Consider the following 23,181-nt stretch of genomic DNA (forward strand, 5'->3'; position numbering starts at 1 on the left):
CTGAGAAGCCTCCGTGGGTCAGCAGGTCGGTCATTCGGCTCCTGAAAGCGCTGCCTGAGGCAGCGGGCCGACGAGACAGGCGTGGCACTGTTCTCACACTGCCCATTTTTCTGCTCCAGTGTGGCACAGACTGTCAGCCTGCAGAGGAAAGGCACATAGAGAACCCCACCCCCCATCTCCCTGCCCGCCGACTCACCGGGAGACCAAAGGAACCCAGGAGACGTGGCCCCTCACAGGCTGGGAAACGCCCCCGGGATCCGAGGGTCCCCGCTGGCCGGCGCTGCTCCCCGGAGGACAGTGGAGGCGGCGGCCGGCGCCTGGGCTGGGTTTCCAGCATCCGGCTCACCAGCCAAGGAATGCTAACTCTGCACTCTCGTTTTCAGAGACAGAGATGAAGAGAAAAGATAAAACGCAAGGGAAGGGGAAGGAGGAACAGGGTGAGGGCACACAGGCCTGACGTGGGGAAGGAACGAAGCCTCTAGGCCGGTGCCTCCACGGCAGCCGGCTGCTCCTCCGCACACAGACTCCTCGGGCGCACACAGAGAAGCTGAGGGACCTGCTGACGTTCCCCCAGGCTTTTAGCAGGACTGACGCAGGAGCCCGGAGGACAGCAATGTGCCCTTGGAGGGGGCTGCCAGTGAACTCCGTGACCTTGGCTGGCCCCCTCTCCCCCTGGACTGAGCAGCTCTGGCAGCTGTGCACACTCCGGGCTGGCCTTCGTCACCACCAGGGCCGCTGTGGACCTTTGTCACGGACACCACTTCAGATGAAACCCACTGAGACCACACCCAACCTTCCAACTTGTTAAATGACCGGGAGAGAAACCTGCTCTTACTTCTGTCATTACAATAAATACATCTAGTCGGTGGGCGAGAATGAGAACCCAGATGAGACAATAGTCACGCCCCGAGTTGCATGTGGGGAAGAGGCTGCCCAAACGTGTTGATGGGAAAAGAAGGCTCTTGGCCACCCACCGACAAACCGAGGCAAATGCCTGTCGTGTGTTCTGGAGATGTGTATTGTCTTTCTCCTTGATGTCTTAAAAAATTCGTTTTAAAATCACATTTAAAGGCTCCAAACATGCAGCAAAAATTTAAAAAAAAAAGAGGGAAATAAAACAAATGAAAATAATCAACACCACAACATTAAAAAGTGCAACTTACTTCAAATGGGCCCTGGACAGGCTCCTCTGGCACTAGTGACCCACAGTCACAGAGGGGGGAAAGACAATAGGGAAAAGCGAAACACACACACACACAGAGACACACACACACACACAGACACACACACACTCTCCTGGTTCTGGACAGATGGACTCAAAGGATAAGAAAACACAACAGCTCATCTTTCCTCAACTACTGAAGTGAGCCAGTGAGACCTCACGGGACAGGACACCAGGTCTCTCTCCCCAGGTCACATGTCTGAATGATCTTGGTCTAGCACCACCGTAGACAACGTGGGACTTTCACATGGACGTGCAAATGCTGTGAGTCGTTGAAACCTAGTGTTGCTGAAGGGGTGCCGCAAGCCCCTCCATGGATGGCAGAGAATGGGGCAAGGAGGCCGGCGTCATCCGGGACCATTTCCAAGAGAAAGGGAGCATTCCTGAGGTTCTGTGCTCAGCAGTACAAGCTAGAGGGCCCTCCTACACCAGCTCCAACAGAGGCTGCACCCGGAAGGAGGTAAAAATCCACAGCCTGTGCTCTGAGGGGTTTAGGCGAGAGGGCAAAATCAGGCAACCTCTTCCAGGAGGCCAAGAAAAGTCTGAAGCCAAGACCCCCGACCTGAATCGCCACTCAGCAGCCGGACGACTGCTCCTGCTCCTCCTCCTCCTTGGCAAAGAAGGTCTCCAGTTCCATCAGTTTCTGTATCAAGAGCGCGTCCAGCTCCCGGCTCTGCAGTGCCGCCTTCTGGGCCCGCGTAAAGCTGCCTGCTACCTTAACCTTTCCACGCGAACGCCTCTTCCGAGGGACTGTGAAATCCTGAAACTCTAGGACTCGCTTCCTCTTCTGTTGGCTGATGGAGATGAGCGTACCGTTTCGTTCCTTAGGTTCCTCGAAAATGGTCTCTAAACACCTAAAGGTGAAGTACAAGACAGGGTCACTGACACGCAGACCTGGGGGGCCACCGACCCTCCCTGTCTATGCTGAAGGCTCACTGCTCCTGACTCAGCTCCTGTCTCTGGCCTGCAGCCTTATTTTTTATGACCTATTTATATATATGCGTATATGTATATGTATGAATATGTAATCCAAGCACTTTGAATATGTAATACAAGCAATTTGGAAAACTCAACAGTGGCCACAGGATTGGAAAAGGTCAGTTTTTATTCCAATCCCAAGGAAAGGCAATGCCAAAGAATGTTCAAACTACCACACAATTGCACTCATCTCACATGCTAGCAAAGTAATGCTCAAAATTCTCCAAGCCAGGCTTCAATAATACGTGAACCATGAACTTCCAGATGTTCAAGCTGCATTTAGAAAAGGCAGAGGAACCAGAGATCAAACTGCCAACATCCACTGGATCACAGAAAAAGCAAGAGAGTTCCAAAAAAACATCTACTTCTGTTTTATTGACTATGTCAAAGCCTTTAACTATGGATCACAATAAACTGTGGGAAATTCTTAAAGAGAAGGGAATACCAGACCACCTTACTTGCCTCTTGAGAAATATGTATGCAGGTCAAGAAGCAACAGTTAGAACCAAACATGGAACAATAGACTGGTTCCAAATTGGGAAAGGAGTATGTCAAGGCTGTATATTGTCCCCCTTCTTATTTAACTTATATGCAGAGTACATCAGGCAAAAAGCCAGACTGGATGAAGCACAAGCTGGAATCAAGATTGCTGGGAGAAATATCAAAAACCTCAGATATGCAGATGACACCACCCCTACGGCAGAAAGTGAAGAACAAAAGAGCCTTTTGATGAAAGAACAAAATGAAAAAGTTGGCTTAAAACTCAACATTCAAAAAATTAAAATCATGGCATCCGGTCCCATCACTTCAGGGCAAATAAGACAGGGAAACAATGGAAACAGTGACAGATTTTATATTTTGGGGCTCCAAAATCACTGCAGATGGTGACTGCAGCCATGAAATTAAAGACGCTTGCTCGTTGGAAGAAAAGCTGTGACCGACCTAGACAGCATATTAAAAAGCAGAGACATTATTTTGCCAACAAAGGTCCATCTAGTCAAAGGTATGGTTTTTCCAGTAGTCATGTATGGATGTGAGAGTTGGACCATAAAGAAGGCAGAATGCCGAAGAACTGATGCTTTTGAACTGTGGTGTTGGGGAAGTCTCTTGAGAGTCCCCTGGACTGCAAGGAGATCCAACCAGTCCATCCTAAAGGAGATCAGTCCTGGGTATTCACTGGAAGGACTGATGTTGAAGCTGAAACTCCAAACTTTGGCCACTTGATGCAGAGAGCTGACTCACTTGAAAAGACCCCAATGCTGGGAAAGATTGAGGGCAGGAGGAGAGGGGGACGACAGAAGATGAGGTGGTTGGATGGCATCACCGACTCAATGGACATGGGCTTGGGTAAACTCTGGCAGTTGGTGATGGACAGGGAGGCCTGGCATGCTGCAGTTCATGGGGTCACAAAGAGTTGGACACGACTGAGCAACTGAACTGAACTGAGGAGATGCTAAAGCTGAAACTCCAATACTTTGGCCACTTGATGTGAAGAACTGACTCATTGGAAAAGACCCTGATGCTGGGAAAGATTGAAGGCAGGAGAAGGGGACGACAGAGGATGAGATGGTTGGATGGCATCACCGATTCTATGGACATGAGTTTGCGCAAGCTCCAGGAATTGGTGATGGACACAGAAGCCTGGTGTGCTGCAGGCCATGGGGTTGCAAAGAGTCGAACACGACTGAGCGACTGAACTGAACTGAATACAAGCACATAGTGAAGAAATGGAAATTGGATAGGATGGTAAAGAATAAAATAAGACACCTCCACCCCACTAGCAACAGTGTTTCATGTATCCTCCCAAAGTCATTCAACGTACAGACGAGCACAGGTAAGCATGCATCAGCAGAGGTCAGCCCTGCTGTGTGAAGCGTTGGGTAGCAAACATTTTAAAAACTGATGAGCCACTGGGGTCTCTGCTACATATTTATTTTCATTTTTCAAATAGTCCTTTGAAAGAATAGAGATCATTCTTAGCTCATAGGACTGAAAAAAAAGAAAGGAAACAGGCGACTGGCTGAACCTGGCCCGTAGTTTGCTGACCCGCGGCACCATCCATCCGACAGTCTGGGTTCCTCCTTACTCACAGGCTCTCCCGTGCACTGTGCCGCTCTGACTAGCAATAACCTTTAATAAGAGCGCCCCAGCTGGTACGCAGGGACCCCATTTTCAATGGCTGTGCGGTGTAGCCCACAGTCAGGATGGGTCATAATTTAGTCAGAACTCTAGTAATGGGCATTTTTAAAGTTGTTTCCAACCCTCTCCTATTATTGGGTTGGCCAAAAAGTCTGTTCAGGTTTGTAAAATCGTATGGACAAATTTAAAAGAACTTTTTTGGCCAATCCAATATTTAGCAATTCTGCAATGAACAGCATTATATGACAAAGGCTTCAGAGCAAATGCTCATCCTATCTTATAAGATAAAATTCTCCTCCTTCATCCTAGACACCACACAAATGCAATAAACATTCAACGATTTGAACAGAATTTAGACCCAAACAAAGCCAAGTAAGTGAAATGCCTTCTGTATTTGGGTTTGGAGTCAAATCTGAAGATCAATGATTCTTAGTCTTGAAGACACAAGTACAAACGAAAAGAGGATAACCAACCTGACACACACTTCTTTCCTGTCCTACTACTGACTGCAATTCAAGCTAACACTAAAAATACCAATCCTAGTTACTTTTGAGATCCGGTATTGGAAGAACTGAACATAAAACCCTTTCCAAAGTGAAAAGACTGGAGATTGATGTCGATGGTTTCAGAAGCCCTCCCAATCTATTATTTCCTACTTGTGTGTACCTACCTGTTTGCAGGAGGAGATTTATAATTCTTGTTGGTATATATTTCTTCTAAACTAAACTCTTTTTTCTTTAACCTGAAAAGAGAAAAAGGTATAAATTCTTCATGGTCTCGCTTTTAAGAAAACAGATTTATTTGGCTCTGCTGGTTAGTTGCGGCCTGTGGAAGCTAGCTCCCTGACCAGGGATCAGTCCCAGGCCCCCTGCATTGACAGCTTGGAGTCTTAGCCACTGGACCACCAGCGAAGTCCCTTCATGGTCTCCTAAGAGGAACGAGATTGGTTTCCCAACTCTATCCTTTCCGGTCTTTTACTTTCCAAGAGCCCTTGATATGTCTCACGTGAACCATGAATCCTGGATCTTCCTTTGCATGCCGCCGATCTTAGCTTTGTGAGATTCAGTTCAATTATACTTACTGGGAGGGATATAACTGGACCTGTACCTATTATCTTAGCTTACAGCTTCTTTTTTTCCTACTTTTTCAATGTTTCTTCTCTTTGACTGACTGCTCTCTTTTTTATCCTCCCCTCCTGGCTTGAAAATTATACGACTTCTATTCTTTCAGCGGTTGCAAGAATTTTGATTAGCATATTTAACTTAGAAACTGAAGTGCAGTAATATTTGTACCATTCTCTCAAACAACACAAGGTCCCTGGAAGTTCTGAGTCTAATCGATACTGTCCCAATGCACTTGGGCTTCCTCTAACTGCAGTGAGCGGGGGCTACCCTTCGCTGCAGTGCGCAGGCTCCTAACTGCGGCGGCTTCCTTTGTGGAGCATGGGCTCCAGGGCATGTGGGCTTCGGTAGTCATGGCTTGCAGGCTCTAGAGCGGGGGCTCAGTAGTTGTGGTGAACGGGCTTAGTTAGCTGCTCTGCAACAAGTGGGATCTTTCTGGATCAGAGACTGAATCCATGTCCCCTGTGTTAGCAGGCAGACTCTTAGCCACTGTGCTACCAGGCAAGTCCTGGCATCATGTTGTTTAAATTGCTGAGCAGTATTCTATGTTGCCTTTTGATTTTGTAATTATGCATCTAATGAGCTAACCATGTTATCTCTTTATTCTCTTCGTTAAATTTCCTTTATTCTATTAATATGGTATACTACACGGATTGATCTCCTGTGTTCAACTAACTCTGCATTTCCGGGGTAACACCCACTTGGTCACGGGCATAATCATTTTTTCAAAGACATTGCTGGATTCAGTTTGCTAGTATTTGAAGATTTTGGTGTCTACACCTACAAAGTTTCCTGGCTTCTTTTAAGATCATCTTTCTGCCTTTGGAACTCTGGGCTCTCCTCCCTGCCATGTCGTCTGTCCTCTATATCTTTGTCTCCATTGCTGCCCTGCAAATAGGTTCATCAGCACCATCTTCCTGGATTCCACATACATGCGTTAAAATTCGATATCTGTTTTTCTCTTTCTGACTTACTTCACTCTGTATGACAGATTCTAGGTTCATCCACCTCATCAGAACTGACTCAAATGTGTTCCTTTTTATGGCTAATATTCCCCTGTATATACGAGTTTGTGTTTTGTCTTTGTTTATAGCTTATTTATTTTTTCCTCAGCAGGAAAGATAAGATTTTCATGAAATAGCTTATTCAGATTTTTGACTCTGAATTTTGTTATAGTTAATCATTTCCTATGGTTTCTTATTCAGATTTTTATTTTGACTCTGAATTTTGTTATAGTTAATCATTTCCTATGGTTTCTTCAAGTATTCTTTTTTTCACATTTAAGTCTTGATTTCATGTGGAATATATTCTGGTGAGAGGTCTAAGATAGAGACCCAGCTTTATTATTCTTAGAATGGCTGCCCAGCTGTCCCAGTAGCACTTTACTGATTAGCCCATCTTTACACCACTGATTTGAGGGGACGCCTTTGTTACGTAGTAAACTTCTCTATGTATTTGTGTCTATTTATGGACTCCCATCTTTGTTTTACGAGCCTGTATGTTAATCCTCTGGCATCACGTTGTTTCGCTCTCCATTCTGTCATACTTATCTATTTTTTGAAATGTACATGTGTGTTTGGTCGCTCAGTCGTGTCTGACTCTTTTGTGACCCCATGGACGCTGTCCACCAGGCTCCTCTGTCCATGAAAGTTTCCAGGCCAGAACGCTGGCGTGGGCTGCCACTTCCTATTCCAGGGGATCTTTCCGACTCAGGGATTGAATCCTGGTCCCTTGCATTTCCTACAATGGCAGGCAGGTTCTTTTTTCTTTTAATTTATTTTTAGTTGAAGGATAACTGCTTTACAACATTGTGTTGGTTTCTGCTATTCATCAACATGCAGGCAGGTTCTTTACCATATACACAGCTTTACTGTTAGCTGTGATGGGTCTTCGCTGCTGCACTTGGGCTTCCTCTAACTGCAGTGAGCGGGGGCTACCCTTCGCTGCAGTGCGCAGGCTCCTAACTGCGGCGGCTTCCTTTGTGGAGCATGGGCTCCAGGGCATGTGGGCTTCGGTAGTTATGGCTTGCAGGCTCTAGAGCGGGGGCTCAGTAGTTGTGACGAACGGGCTTAGTTAGCTGCTCTGCACCATGTGGGATCTTTCTGGATCAGAGACTGAATCCATGTCCCCTGTGTTAGCAGGCAGACTCTTAGCCACTGTGCTACCAGGCAAGTCCTGGCATCATGTTGTTTAAATTGCTGAGATTTTACAACATATTTTAAGATCTCTTAAGACTATATTCTTTTTTTTCCATTTACTTGTTTTTGGCTGGGCTGGGCCTTGCTCGGGCTTTCTCCAGTTGCAGCGAGTGAGGGCTACTCTCCATTGTGTTGCATGGGCTTCTCATTTCGGTGGCTTATTGCAGAGCACAGGCTCTAGGCACTCATACTTAGCAGCTGTGGTACGCAGGCTCTAGGGTATGCAAGCTTCAGCAGTTGCCGTTTGCAGGCTTAGTTGCTCCACAGTAAGTAGAATCTTCCTGGACCAGAGATCGAACCCATGTCCCATGCACTGGCAGCAGACTCTTTACCACTGGATCACCAGGAAGTCCGAAGACTAGCACTCTTTCCTTTCACTTGTTTGCTGAACTTTCCAGGCTACTCATGCTTTAGTTCTGTGCCTATGTTACACACACGGCTTCCCGTTCATTCCTATCTCTTCCTACAACTACAGAGCTTGGTCAAGTGTATTCACTTTACATTTTGTTTACTGGAATGTACCAGTTACTAAATTACTGCTTCTCAGCTCAGAACGTGCTCTCGGTGCCTGCTCTGTGATAATGGAATCTTGGCCTCCTTACACATTTCTTTGCCACAGTGAACACAGTGCTGGACTTTGGCAAAAGAAGGCACCAGAGGAACACTGGAGGAGGAAGGGAGCTTTTTTCCTTGCCCCTGCCACATGGTCCATCGTGGGTGTTTGTGTATTGGGGTGTCTGGGGTGGAAATAGATGGGGACACTTGGAGGGGCTCAGCCCCAGCTGAACAGCCAGAGTGTGCAGCCTCCGAGGACCCCTGCAGCACTAGTTTGGTGACCACCACACCACAGATAAAGCATTCAGGGACAGAAGCCCATGGTGGGACCCCAACTTCCTGGGGGTCATTTCCTGTGACTCCCCTGGAGCAACCATCCCCCACTGCAGGCCACGCAACTGCAGCAGCACCCCAACACCCTGGGTGTAGCCCTCCAGCCTCATCTCGGGTCCCACAAGGCTGCTGTTGTTTCCTGCTCACCCAGCTCCAGTATTAGCAACCCAGCCATCTGATGGCTGCAACCATACCTTCTGCAACAAAATCAGACTCCAGTTGAGGCGAGGGCCCTAAGATGCCCTTCAGAATTCTCTGTACGGGGCACTTCCCTGGTGGCTCAGTAATAAAGAATTGCCTGCCAATGCAGGAGGCATAGGTTCGATCCCTGGTCCAAGAAGATCCTACATGGTGCAGAGCAACTAAGCTGATGTGTCAAAACTACTGAGCCTGTGCTCTGGAGCCCAGGAACTGCAACTACTGAGCCCAAGCTGGAGCCTGTGCTCCACAAGAAGAAAAGCCCAGGCAACGAGAAGCCTGCCCATTGCAACCAAGAGTAGCTCCCCGCAACCAGAGAAAATTCTCTGTACACCTCTACGGTTCCTCTTCTGTTGTATTAACAGTTTAACACTTTAATATTAAACTTGCCCTGTTTAACATACCATGCAGTTTCCATCTCCTGAATGGACTCAGACTGATATGTGATACTAAGGTAAAACCCCTCAGGCTCTGCTAGACCTCGGGTCCTCGTACCGGCATACTGGAAAACTTTCAAGAGAGCACACGGGAACTCAGCTCCAGCGTAATCAACCTCCTGAACTCTAATCTCCTGCTCATGACTCATCTAGAAGTGTCCGTATGCTCATGCATAACTTCCCACAAATTCTTCCCAAACAGTCCCATCCACCCTGAATTCTGCCTTAGTATCAGAATCAAATCACTGATCTCACCAACCCCTCTTTAGAGATTAATGAAGTCATTGTAAACTTGTCTTGGACGTGTCTCTCCCCACTTCACACAAGGTTCCATGTAGTGGCTTCATTGAGAGGAGACCTGGCCTGGTATAAGGATATCTGGATTTCAGATTCAGTGTGGAATGGAGCTCTCAGAGGGACTTTGTTTCATTCACCTCCTGACTATCATCAGACAACAACTATTTAAGAAAGAGAGTTTCAAACGCCAAAAATAGCTTAACTGTACACAATGTCTTTTTCAAACTATTCTCAACACTCAGTCTGTTATCACTTAGAAAAACTGGACTTAATAGTTGATTCTTCTTCTTTAAAAAAAAAAGTAACTGAAATGTTTACTGGGACTATCAAACTTTTGAAGATAAAGTATATAAAACTTAGAAGAACTTTAATCAAATCTTATACAGAAACATTTAAGTCAATTAGTCAATCTTCATCTTATAAAATACAACTTCTACTTTCTGTTAACAACAAAAATTATATGATAAGCTGCCATGACAACTGGTTTGCAGTGATACACTTGTACCCTACATTGAAGTGATCATGAGATTTTATATTAATTAATGGATCTCTTTTTTCCCCCACGATTAGTTGTTCCTAAAAGTCTAATCACAGTTTGATTCGTGCATGTGCACACATGTACTAAAGCAACATCGTGCTTTGTTATACAGTACTCTCTTCATAATTTATTATTTTAGCTACAAATCACATTGCTTTATTATAAATTCAATAACAGAAAATTCTTATACATAAATTTAAACTTTGTCTTATGACTCAGAAGTCTACAAGATGTGTTCCATAGTTTACTTCTCAATGGTCTGTATGGTTCTCTTGAAGGTGAATATTAACATACTTATTGTTTCATAGCCCTGGGCATGGAGGGGAGACAGTATTTGTGGCACTGTGCCATTTCATATAAGAGACTTGGGCATCCGTGGATTTTGGTATCCGTGGGAGCGCTTGTAACCACTTCCCCGAGGATACTGAGGGACGACTACATTTGAATTGGAAAACAGAAAAGTAAGGAAGTAAGATTGATCCGGCTGATGGGCTTGAAAAATAAAATATGCCTTTGCTAATTAAGTTACATGTCAAAAATGTTCCATAAGTTTAAGGCACTAAATCAGCATCTTCAAGACATAAAAGTGTACTTGAAGTAATAAAAGCATCTTAATCAAAATGTCTTTGGTAAAGACTTATTGAAGATGCTAGTTTTCAACCTCACTCATTATATAGGATTAAATAAAGTACCTCTAAGTGACAAAGTAGCATGTAATTTGTTAGCCATCTGACACTGGTCAGATCCTCCTGGGTCACGTCCCACAAACCGAGATACTGCCTACCTGCAAAGCCTGGGTGACAGCACCCAAGGGAGTCAGCACTTTTCAATTCTTTGCTTTCAAAAAAAAAATTAAGTGATAAATCATTATAGATCACTCAGTTTTTGTTTAATACTACTTGTCAGGACTTGAAAGGGTTGAATGTCATTGTTCCATTAAAACTCTCTCCACTCCCACTACTTATCTGAATAAGGTTTTCTAGAACTTATATCTACCAAAAAATTCAAGGTAGAATACCATGATTCTGAACCCTATTTTATTCTAGTAAAAAGTACTATTCAACACAGGATGTCTGAAATACTTAAAAAATTTATCTTGAAAAGACATCGTAGGATGATCAGTAAAAGAACTGTAGAATACAACACATTAAGATAAAACCAAGTGGGCAAAGTGGCACAGCAATCATGTAATAGTTACCTGTCACATCTGTGTTGTGTGAAGCAATAAAATAGACATTTTTTTTTCAACTGGACTGTACAACAATTTTAAATATTGGGAATTCTTATTTACCTTTTACAGGTAGGTCCTTGATGTTCAGGAGGGTGAAACAACTTACTTTGGGTTAGTCAAGGGACACAGGCTTCCATTCGCCAATGAGAAATGAACGCATGAAATCCATCACAAAGGAAACGTAACTAGGTATCTTTTAAAACGTGTCTCTCTTCATTGTGTGTACATGCGTGTGAGCACGTGCACACAGTCGTGTCCCACTCTTTGTGACCCCAAGCACTGCAGCCCACCAGGTTCTTTGTGACCCCAAGCACTGCAGCCCACCAGGTTCCTCTGTCCATGGCATTTTACAGGCAAGAATCCTGGAGTGGGTTGCCATTCCCTTCTCCATGGGATCTTCCCGACCCAGGGATCGAACCCAGGTCTCATGTGTCTCCTGCATTAGCAAGCGGACTCTTTACCACTAGCACCACCTGGGAAGCACATGTATGTAATACACATCATCCCCAAACACCAATCATGTCAAATACACAATCTGGAATCATGCCCAATACATAATTTAGTAATCGTTTTTTTTCCACTTCACTCTTTGGGGATGAGCAATCATCTCTGTCACAAAAATCTTTAGAATCCAAAATTTTCAAATTTTAAAATCATCTCTGTACCATAACACAGAACTACCATTTTCTTAATTAAAAAAAAAAAAAAAAGACAAAAAAGACAACTTCTCTTATAACTTGTGGGTCGCTTTCCCGTTCTGCGTGCAGAATGTCATGAGTCTGGGCTGTGCGGCTGGGTGAGACCTGTGGGGATAGGAGCCACCAGGGCCAGGACAGAAGTTCCGGCATAACACAGGTCTCTCAGCCACTGAGCCCTGGCACCGGCACCTAAGCCTGGGGAAAACGGCAGTGCTGACTTCCCAGCACCCCTGGAGGAGGCACTGGGATTGTAAACACAGAGGGACCTGGCACAGAGAGCTCAGGAAGTGACCCAGAACCCTGCGCACAAATCTCTGGCCACAGTACTGGTGAAATTCTTCTGGATAAATTCCTAGAAGTATTGATATAACAGAAGCTCAATATGATCATTGAAAAGGCCATTATATTATACTAAACAATTTCCAGAAAAGTACATCCGTGTGTGTTAGAAAAGGTGCTCACCTTTTGGGTCGAGGAAGGCCCATGGGCGTGAGGTTAGGGTCTGGCTTAGGAATGGTTTTCCGGATGCGAATCTGTGAGACTTTCTTCGGCCTCTTCTCCAGCTCAGCCTATTTTTAAGAAAGACAGTCAGGTTGTAAGTCATTCTAAATACACAGAGGCCCCTTTGTTGACACTCACCACACTGCTTCCTCAGTGTACAGGTGGCTTCAGGAAGCAGTTTTATGAGAGAGCTTCCCCAACCACTCCTCCCAACAGCATTTTCAGCAACTGCCCCCTTCATGTCACTGTGCATGCAGCTCAGATACTGAGATGATCAACACACAAGTTTAAAACTGTTGGAGACAGTGGATGCTAATAATGAGCACAGCATCATTCACTCATCTCTGCCTGTGTGAAGCCCCCTGCTCCGTACTTCAATTCTCTGAATGTTGTTATATGCGTCATTAAGAAAAGGGTCTGGAGAGCAACGAGGATGAAGAGATCCCAGGCACCCTGTAGTGGCCAACGGAAGAGCCCCTGTCCTGATGACATCCGGCACTGGGCTGAAGCTACAGGTGGCAGTAAGGAGACCTGGGGGGCTGTCTGCACCTGTCACGGGAGCTGAGGCGCCTCTGCCGCCCGAGCCCACTGCACCAAGTTTACCTCTTTCTGGTCTGGAGTGCTGCCCTGTGGTCGGGGGCAGGCGGCTGTCACACCGTCCAGCTCGTCAAACCCAGGAACCGGGAACTCGGAGGCTGAGAACAGGAGCTTGCTGACGGCTGAGTCTGTTACCAGGTGAGACTTTGGTACCAAGGCAGGGAATGGAGGCTCTAGCCTGGCACCGCAGAGAGAGAGACAAAGAAGCAAATGTGGGGCAGGTTCACCTTCCACGTCGGCACCAAGTGACATTCCCGTAAGGCTGTCCCCATGTTGCTTCTGGACACGCCTGTGTCTGCATGTGTGATAAAGTACAAGAATGTGGTCAACCCAGTTCCCTGGGGTGGAACAAGGAGACTTGGAAGATGCAGTGAGTAAGGAAAAAAGTGAGAAAAGGCAAGGAGTTCTTGCAGGAAGAAGACATTTAGGGAACTGAACAAACGAATTGTGCTTGGGTATGATCAACAGCATCCGCGCACTGAAACCAGCTCAAGGCCTGAGATGTATCTTGAGGGGACTTGCGGTACAATGAGCTGGCTCCCGATTCTGACTTTTTTCATGTTTTCAGTAAATGGGACTGATCACACAACTTTACACAGTCCTGGGGCTGAACTTCTGCCTGTGCACCTGAGACGCACATCAGGCTTAGAAGGAGAACAAGAGGCCAGAACTGCACCGAGCTCAACCCACAGCAGCTGCTAGAGTACCCCCCCCACCCCCATGTCTCCCTCCCTCCACAAGCCCTCACCTCACGTGACTGCCGCCGGCACTGTAAGCAGCTTCCAGGCCCGGAAGAGGCATGGACGGTAACACGGTGTGGCTGAAGTGGAGCAAAAATAAAGAGTGACAGGTTTGGGCGGCAGGATGGTGGGAAAGGCTGTGGGGCCCCGCAGGTTTGGAAGGATGCTCAGTCAGAGCCCAGGGAAGACCTACGAAGTGTCCATCTACCCACAGAGACAAAAACCTGCCTCCAGGGCACAGAAATTACATATCCATGCCCATCACTGGAATGGAGGTGGGCTCACAGGAGGGCTGTGTCCTGACTTAAATGGAAAGGCAGAGAGAGATTAGAAGGCAAACTGATATTGGTGAAATTATTTTCAACTGTTCTCAGTGGTCAAACCACAAGAACTCTTTCCCAGTTCATAAAGTCTATGAATTCTATAGCTATAACATGTACATGAAAATCTTTGAAGTTCCTCTGCTCCAAAAAGAAACAGAGGTAGGCTTATAAACAGACTGGGTGTTTGCCTGCATAACTAATTAATTTTAAAAGTACTTCTGTATCCTTTACACACCAAACACTGAGTGTAACAGCTGTGAACAGATCATAGGTGCAAGTCACAAGTCACCACTTACAGTCTTTAACTCACAGTGTGATTTGTTCTTGGCAAGAAGAGGGCAAGAGAAGAAAAGGAGAGATTTAAGATTTAATGGTTCATAGAAATAAACCAACAGAATGAAGGAAGGTACCAAATAAAGGGTTCTGCAGGAAATCCAGATCCTTCAGGAAAATTTGAGGGGCCCGCACTTCAGAATTACTGCTGCACTTTCTCAGCAGAGATCTGGCAATAAACAGGCAATGCAGACACAGCCTCTGAGCCTTCTGGCTTTAGGAGAGCCCTCCCCTCTCCCCAGTGAGAGGATGCAAACACGGGACTTCAGCAAAGGACAGGGCATGGAGTTTACCTGCTCACAGCGCCCAGAGGTGACTGCCGCTTGCTGTGAGAGGGCGGAAGGGCAGAGATCTCCAAGGGGCAGGCGGAAGGCCCATGCTGGCTCCAGATGGACAGCACCCGGCCCACCGAGTAGGGCAGGGAACAGAAGATCTTGTCAGCTATGGAGGCGGGAGACCGCAGCCCTTTGAGGCCCTGTGTTAACTGGGTCATGAAGAGCCTCTGCATGGCAGGCGTGTGGCTGGCGCAGCTCCGTTTCTTCGTCCAGATCCGGTAGCATCCCGGGGAGCAGAGTGCTAAGAGCGTGTGGAGGCCGAGGACGGAACAGCCCGCTCTGGTCTGGACTAGGGCGGTGGCCCTGTGGTCCTGGAGGGGAACTGGAGGCTGGGCGCCTGCCTGGCTGCAGAGGCCAGGGTCTTCCCTGGACGTGGCCATTCCAGGGCAGCCATGGGCCAGGAAGAAGGAGAAGGTCCACTTGGGAGGTGGAGAACGGCCCCAGTGGGCCTCTCCTAAGGCGAGTCTCGCAGGCGCACAGTGCTCGGGGAAAGTCCTGGGGGACTCGGCCACGCGCTCAGGGCCCAGCTTCACATGGAAGGACACCGGGAAAGTTTCAGAACCGAACAGCAGCGATTGCATCTTGTCACTCACATCTATGAAGCTCATTTTGACAGTTTCGAGCGAATAAAGCGTCAGGGGTTTACTGTTAGGCCTCCTGTCCCAGCCACCAGCTGCCAGACACGGGTTCAGCTGCGTCGTGCTGCAGGAGAAGCCGTCCAGGAGCCTCCGGTATCGGAGTTGCTTGTAGCTTTTAGCCACGGGGAGAAAGTCCGAGGAGCACCGCCGGGACCGCAGCTTCTGGGTCCTGGCAGCGGGGGCCAGTCTGGAGGCAAGGATAGACAGCTTGCTGAGTAAGGCCAATTCTTTGGTAGGCATCCGCACATTCAGGCCGCCTGAGGGTGGGCCCGGGTTGGCCTTTGGCTTTGGTACGTGGCTCACAAGGCTTCTGGCAGGGGCTGTTTCGGGCTCTGGGCGCACAAGTACAGACATGGCATGGGAAGCGAGAAACCTGTGTGCTTTCGTGGGGATGGTCTCAGAGGAGCTCTTTAGGAAAGCAGAACGTGCAATTCTACTGCTTTTCCTCCCCACAGAGACCAGCTCCTGGCAGGAGACTTTCTTGCAGGTTCGGGGGGGCTGCCTCTTTAAGGGCAGCGCCCCCTTCCGGTGAGAAGTGTTCCCAAAGGCACCGTGGAAGGCCTCCCGCCGGGCGGAGCTGGGGTCTCGAGCGCGCCGCCGAGGGGCAGTGCGGGAGCCGGGGCACGTGCATGACTCCGTGTCCTTTCTCAGTGGGTGACACGAGCTTTCCTCCTTCAGGTCTATGGGCTTCTGAGGCCCGACGGCCGGCTTTGCAGAAGTGACTTCCGGCTCTGAGGCGGGCTCATCTTTGCCACCCTGAGGTGGGCTCTGACTCTGCCCCTCATCCGACAACGTATGAGATGCTGCGCACTGCCCCAACAGCGTGTGTGCTTCTTTCTGGCATGCCTGCTCCTCTTCCTTGTGGCTCAGAACCTTCTGGCTTGGTCGTTTCTCCGAGTCAGCCGGCACCCTCGGAGCTTTAAGGTGCGTCTGAGAGGCCTGGCTCGGGTCGTCAGCGAGACCGCCTTCCCTGATCGCCATCTCTTGAGACTCCTCCCCAGTAGGAAACTGACCCCACGGGCCCCTCTGCTGTTCGGCAGTGTCTTCTCCCTTCACATTAGATTCTGCTGCTAGTGTCAAAGGCGAGCTTTCCGCCCTGATGGCTGCGCTGCTTTCTCTGCTAGGCTCACTCTCACTCCTTGGTGCTCCGCCTTCCATCTCAGGCAGGACTTTGTTGTTCTTATTCTCACAAGGCATTTCACTGTCTATTGGCTTAAAAAGGTTTTGGAGGTCAGTTTCTTCACTATTAATAATTGTTCCTGATTTTTTTTGAGACAATGGGTGCAAAGGCATTATCTCGGTGGATTTCGGGCTTCTCAAGGGGACAGAGTTTACGTGGTGTCCAGAAGATGTCAACTCTACTGAAGAAATTCCAATGGTATTTTCTTTGTCTTGCTCAGGGTTTATTTCTAGTCTTGATCCTTCAATTTTTCCTTGTGTTTCTCTCAGAGATGCTTCTTTAACTTGCTCTTCATGATGAATGTAATTTAAAGACATATTTATTTTACCCAATACTCTTACATCTGGTTCATGATCTGTGACAGACCCTGTGTCAGGCACACAAGGGTCTGGACACACTTCCATTTCACAGTCTTCTACGGGTCTCCATGCTTTCTCTTCACATGATTTTTTAATACTGAGACAGTCTGATGTAGAAGCAGCAGCATCTTGGAAATCCGACTCCTGGTCAATCATTCCTATAAATGCAGCAACAGGCGCTCCCCTCTGGGACAGCGTACTCCCTGAGGCTTCCAGCGACATCGCCCTGGTGTGCCTTGCACCCCCAGTGAGAGTACCAGAAACCCTTCCATCCAGAATGCCTTCTGTGGGCTCATTACTACAGCCTATGGAGACCATATGTGCTGTCCCATCTGTGGGTTCCCCACAATCAGAAGTCCTCCCACAGCCCCCTTTCTTGGGGCTCCTGCCAGATGCTGAACTGTTACTGCCTGAACCAACGGGTGGAGCCTTCAGGCTGAGGCTCGCCTCTCTGTCAGGCTCTGTGGGCGACTCGCACTGGTCACAGCCGAGTGTCTCCTCAGCTGGGTTACCTTCACCTCTGCATTCACTGGGTCTGCCTGGGTCACCCTGGGAGCCGAGGGTGTCATCTGCCTTCTGCTTGGGAGTTTCAGCTGCTTGGTTCACGTTCTTAACACCAGAGAACATCACGGGAGGAAACTGGCCAAACAATTTCTCAGGACTTGGCATGCTTGTGGGTTGGTTTAATTCTTGTGCGACACAAGCAGAAACGTCACGTCGACAGAACACGGTCTCTTTGGGCGTGGCCTGTTCTTTTCCCTCTGGTCCTTCCTCACATAGTCGGGTGGTTTGGTCTGGAGCGTCACTGTTTAATGTGCCTGCCATCGTTTCATCTCTGGCCTCACCTCTGGGAAGGCTGCCTTCAGTTTCTCCCTCACCTGGCTCACTTTCCTCTGATGCACAATTCTTTCTGCAGCTGCAGCTTTCCACAGAGCTGTCTCTCCCTTGGGAGTGGTGATCAATATGCTGACAGGTATCTTCATACTTGGTTAACAGACAGTTCTCGACACCCAGGGTCGTTCTGCTGGGCTCCAGGGCAGCACACCTGCTCTCCTCTGGGACGTTTTTCGTCACACAAGGGCAGCTAGAGAGATCCCGAGATGGAACGCACTGACGTTCCCGGACTGAGACCTCTACAGGCAAGGCTGCCACTTTGCTCTTATCTGAGGGAAGTCCAGAATGCAGACTACCTGCTCCCGAATCGGCTGCTTCGGTCTTTCTCTCTAGGCTTTCTGGTCTGTTGTGTAAGGTGGGGCTGTCTGAAGAGGCACCACGGGTTCCGTCACTTGGTGGAGAGATGTCTTCGGTCTTTGTTTTCACAGGAACGGGGTGGGTTCTGGCAGCAACACCTGCACCATCCTCTGATGGAAGGCGCTGGCTCTGGCGGGAACCCCCGCTCACTGTTACAGGCATCTCTTTGTCGGTTGGCAACTCTGTGTGGGTTTCAGGATTAAGGGACACTTGATTTAAAACACATTCACTTCCTGTTTTGTTCACAACCAGCTTGCTGTCATGAGGAAATTTATTCACCTCCCAGGCGGTGCTCTGTTTACCTAAATGTGGGCCATGGTCCTGGGCATTTTGTATGGCTATTTCTGACTCAGGCCTGTCATCAAGTTCTAGGGATGGTAGCAATGGCGTAATGTCTTTCTTGGGCTTAGACATCTCATTTATAGAATTTATCTGGTGCTCTGGCGTTAAACTCACAAGGGATTTCCCTTCAATTAAAAATCCTTTAGGTGAGGCTTCATTTAACTGGGGTCTGCCTTCTAGATTTCTCTGGGTACGGACTAAGGAGTCACAGTCTTTACTGTGAGTCTTCTCAGTCAGCACACTGGGCTCTAGGGTAGCTGTCCGTTCTGGTTCTTCAATCTGCATTGAGGAGGGAAAATGACTCCCTTCAGAGTCTGTGCCTGGATGGCTCATTTCAGCAAAAGTTCCTCTGTGGTCCTCATCGTTTGCCAAGCTACCATGAACGTCTAAAGTGATTTTCAAATCACTTTTTTCAAGCATTCCTTCCACAGCTTTAGTAAAAGAATTGGGTATGAAGGAACTGGAGCAGCCTATATGGGGACTGCCTCGAGGGCAGTAGTGATCGTGGGCATTTTCTTTGGGGAAGACAGTAGTCTCTTTTTTTCCAGAACAGTGACGACTAGAATCCTCTCCTGGTTGCCTGGCGTTAACAAGGAAGAGTTCTCTTTCACTTCTAGGGTTCAAAGGCTGTTTGTGTTCTTCTCTAGAAGACAAGTTCTGGCTTTGACCATTGCCATCCAAACAGGAATTGTGCGTCTTTTCAGCGGATCCCTTTGGCAAGCCATCACCTTCAAGAGCACACTCTTCTGAGGACGTTGTTCTGGATCCTGGACCGGATAAGCCTGATGGGAAATGGGAAACTTTAGAATTCTCTTCTGAGGGTTCTGTTATCACCACCTTTCTCGTGGCTTTGGGACTGTCACGTGCAGAACTGTGTCTCTCACTATGGTGCCCAGGGACCTGCTGGTGATTGTCGTCGGCTTCACAGACAAGGTTTAATTTACACAACTCTTCCTCCCTGCTGTCTGCTTTGGAAACAGCACTGCTCCCTGGTAACAATGACAACCAAGAAGGATAAGTTCTTATTTCTTCACATTCTTTTTCTTTTGGAGTTGCTTCTGTTAATCCAGGGTCCACAATGCTTAAAGGCTCTAGGGAAACTAAGGTGCTGGACTCTGAGACCTCAGCACTGGCCATGATTTTGTCTGTCTCTGAGTGTCCACGGCACCCAGCCGAGAGACCCTGACTCACACAGCCATTCTCGAGTCCTTTGTTATTGTCCACCTTAGTTCCATGGACCTTCATAACTTGGACTTCCTCAGTAGATGTCAGAAGAGTTTCAGCTGTGATTTGTACATTTCCTTCTGCACAAGAGAAATAAATCTGAATTAATGTGTAATCATTTGCTCTAACTTCATAAATTTAATCACACAACAAAAACAACAACTCCAAAAGAGAACTGCAAAGTTAGTGCTACAGCAACCACTGGCTTTGTTCTTTGCAAAATATGACAGAGAGCCAAAAGAGTACCTGAAAGAAACAGTCTATTCTGAACAAATTCTTTCTTTAAATGTGTTACTTACTGAAACACACTGACCTAGCTGGACAAATGACGATAATGGGAGACATATGCTTAATTCAGTCTTAGGAAGCTTTCATCCTAAAGCATTTATAAAGCAGACTCACATTAAAATAGCTTATGTTACAAAATGACCATCTTAATACTCGAATAAATAAAATTATCTTTGAAATAGAATAGTAACACATAAAGGCTTAAGTAAAAGAGATTAATCTGTAAGTGGAATATCAGTCTTGAACCCAATTACCTGCAAGGCTTGCCTCCCTACAGGGTCGGTCATGAGTTGGTAATAATTGAAGGTGAGAGACAGGTTCACAGGGATTTAGTTATGTTCTCCTTTTCACTTCTGAGTGAGAAATTTTTCATTATGAAACATTACAACATACACACACACACAATACCTAAGATGTAAATGTAACTCATGAAGGAGTTTTACTTCCCAGAAGTTCTCTGAAACTCTAGGCACAGGATGTAGTATAAAGAAGTTCCCCCAACCTGTTAATCTACAAAAGACTTTTTGTCCCTCTCCCAAAGCTGTTCACATAGAGGTAAATATGTGTGTATGCCTGTACGTATGCTGCCTGCATATATCAGGACGCCTGCACTGACAGACAAAGCAAGACGCAAATCAACCTACAGATCTAGTTCCCACTAGAACATGAGCTCCACGAGGGGGAGGATCACCTCTGACTTGCTATCTCCACCTCCCTGTTATCTAGCATAATACCAGGTACATAACAGCACTCAGTAAATATCTGTGGAGCTGATAAATGACTACAGTTTGGTGACGTCAACAAATGCTATTAGATCTTACTGCTCACTCTGTACTGAACACCCCATGGTGACCCTGGCGACTGGTAGGTATGTTTCAGATGTCAGCAGAATGAGGAATTAAGTGAGGGAAGCTGTTGCAAGTTAGGCACACTGGAGGGTGAAATGTGTTCTGTGAGGTGTATGCCTGTTTAAGCAGCACAGGAGTTTCGCGACCTTGGCTGAACATCCTGGATTTGTAGTCATGTGATAACTGTTTAAACGGTGCTTACGTTTGCAGAAATTGACAGACATCCTAAAACTCGTATGAAAATGCAATGGACACATAATAGCCAACACACAATCTTGAACAAAGAAAACAGACTGGAGGAGTTAGAGAGGAGGATAAGGAGCCTGCAAGGTGGAAATGTTCCATTTTTTTTTATTGTGTCGGTACAGCTGTGATTACACAACTGCATGTTTGTGTACACACACACACACGAGTAAATTCCACTGTATGTAAGCTATACCTTAATTAAAAAAAAAAGTCAGTGCCCCAAATGTCTAGACCACTTCCTGGTTGCCTTTTAAATGAGTATGGTACTGGCTCATTTTTCAACTTTCCACTCCTCCAAAATGTGAATTACAGGAAGATAATGACCATCCTCAACTTCAGAGCTTTACTCTCCACAGGACAGCGGGGTCTTTGAGCCACAGAGAGAACCTCCAGCAGCAGGAAGCTGGAGGATGAACTGGGACAAGTGTCCTTTCTCACAGGGATGGTCTGCACCCCCTTTTCTGTCAGGCTGCCAAGAAGCATCATCAAATCTGACGCTGTTCCACAGTAACAAAATGTTCACGTGATTAAACGTATTTGCTGTTTTGTGTTTTTTTTTTGCAGCTCTAATTGTTCTACGTAGTTCATCTTAATTATGTGACAGATGCACACAGAATCTTGGCTCAGCACTCTCTTTTAGGCCTCGGTTTCTTCCCTCATCAATCAACAGATGAATCACAATGAAGCAGTGTCTCCGAGGCCCACATCTCACCATTGTCTTGAGGAGCAAGTGTGTGTACGTGTTCAGTCGCGTCTGACTCTTTGCGACCCCCTGGACTGTAGCCCACAGGCTCCCCTGTCCCTGGGACTCTCCAGGCAAGAAGGCTGGAGCAGTCTGCCGTCCCCTTCTCCAGGGGAGTCTCTTGCATCCCCTGCACTGGCAGGCAGCGCTCTTTGCCACTGCCACACCTGAGGAGCAAATGAGGTGACAGAAATGAGCTTCGCAAACTCTCAAGGGGATGGGGAGTGGACGCGGGGTGAACACAGTGCGATGTCCTGTGAGGCAGGGGTTCCTGCCCCGTCCATGTGAACTCGTTTGGACGGCAGTGTTGCTTTATAAAGTCAAATGGAAGATTCCACACTAGCTTTAAGGTTCAACTCATAGTCAGTGGGGCTTCATTACAGAAAAAGTGGGAAGCAAACTTGTCACAGAAGAGGCACCGCTGGGTAACACCAGGAGCCTCTGAGCATAGCCATGGGCAGTAATACCAACAGCTGCTACAACCAGGCCCTTGTGCAAGATGGGGTCCTACAATCCTCATGTTCTCAGTGGGAACAAAAATGGTGCAACAAGTGGAAAAAGGAAAGGATGTGAGAGAAATAGATACCTTTATTCCTCAGACCATCTTCAGGGAGGCCCGTGCATAAAAGTTCTTCACTTGCCTGCATCTGGAGGTCCTCCTGCGGTAAGAAAATCCAGTGGTCAAGGAAGACCCAGAGACTCTGAGCTCACACCGCCAATGATCCTCTGAGAGGCTTCTCTGAAGCTCCTGGAAATGTGCTAGTGGCCACAAGGACTGGGGACTGAAGGAGGCCGCAAATTCAAGTTCATATTATTAGTAAAACTTCCATTCCTCTAGAATATGAGCTTGAAAAGTCACGTTTCCCAAGGTCTTGACAGATCCAAACAAAACCTTGTGTCTTCCGAATCAATAAACACACTGGTGCAGTGTGATCTTAATAACGTGAAAACCTAACTGGAAACTGTCAGGAAGTTGGATGGCACTCAGCCCCTAACCATGTTCTTTCTTCCTGCAAGGGCTACTTTCCCTTTTCACCCCTGTTCACTGGAGGAGGGGACAAGGGGGAGCGCCGTCAATGACAACTGACAAAAGGGACTTCAGGAAAACAGGCAGGGGCACCGTGGTGGGGAGCCTGGTGAGGACAGGGTCCAAGTGCGCTGGCCAGCTGCAGACGTCGACTAGCCAACGACGGCTGCTCACGTCAAAGTGTCCTTCTGGCTCACCTCTGTTTATCTGCCCACCGATTTACATTTTTTTCTTTTTCAATGTAGACCCCAGACCAGTTGGA

The 23,181-nt window shown here is 47.3% G+C and overlaps 1 protein-coding gene across 1 annotated transcript in view; it reads right to left on the bottom strand.

Annotated features, from left to right (window-relative positions):
• Window positions 1–999: 999 nt before the first annotated feature.
• The window catches only part of PRR14L (proline rich 14 like), a 37,889-nt gene continuing 15,707 nt past the window's right edge, over window positions 1,000–23,181 (bottom strand). Inside the window, 7 exon segments of the mRNA XM_040251148.1 lie at window positions 1,000–2,076; window positions 5,010–5,081; window positions 12,408–12,514; window positions 13,050–13,221; window positions 13,792–13,863; window positions 14,733–19,848; window positions 22,479–22,551. Coding sequence (XP_040107082.1) covers window positions 1,797–2,076; window positions 5,010–5,081; window positions 12,408–12,514; window positions 13,050–13,221; window positions 13,792–13,863; window positions 14,733–19,848; window positions 22,479–22,551 — 5,892 coding nt within the window. The 3' untranslated portion in view covers window positions 1,000–1,796.

Source organism: Oryx dammah, unplaced genomic scaffold, assembly GCF_014754425.2.
Source record: "Oryx dammah isolate SB20612 unplaced genomic scaffold, SCBI_Odam_1.1 HiC_scaffold_12, whole genome shotgun sequence".
NCBI lineage: Eukaryota > Metazoa > Chordata > Mammalia > Artiodactyla > Bovidae > Oryx > Oryx dammah.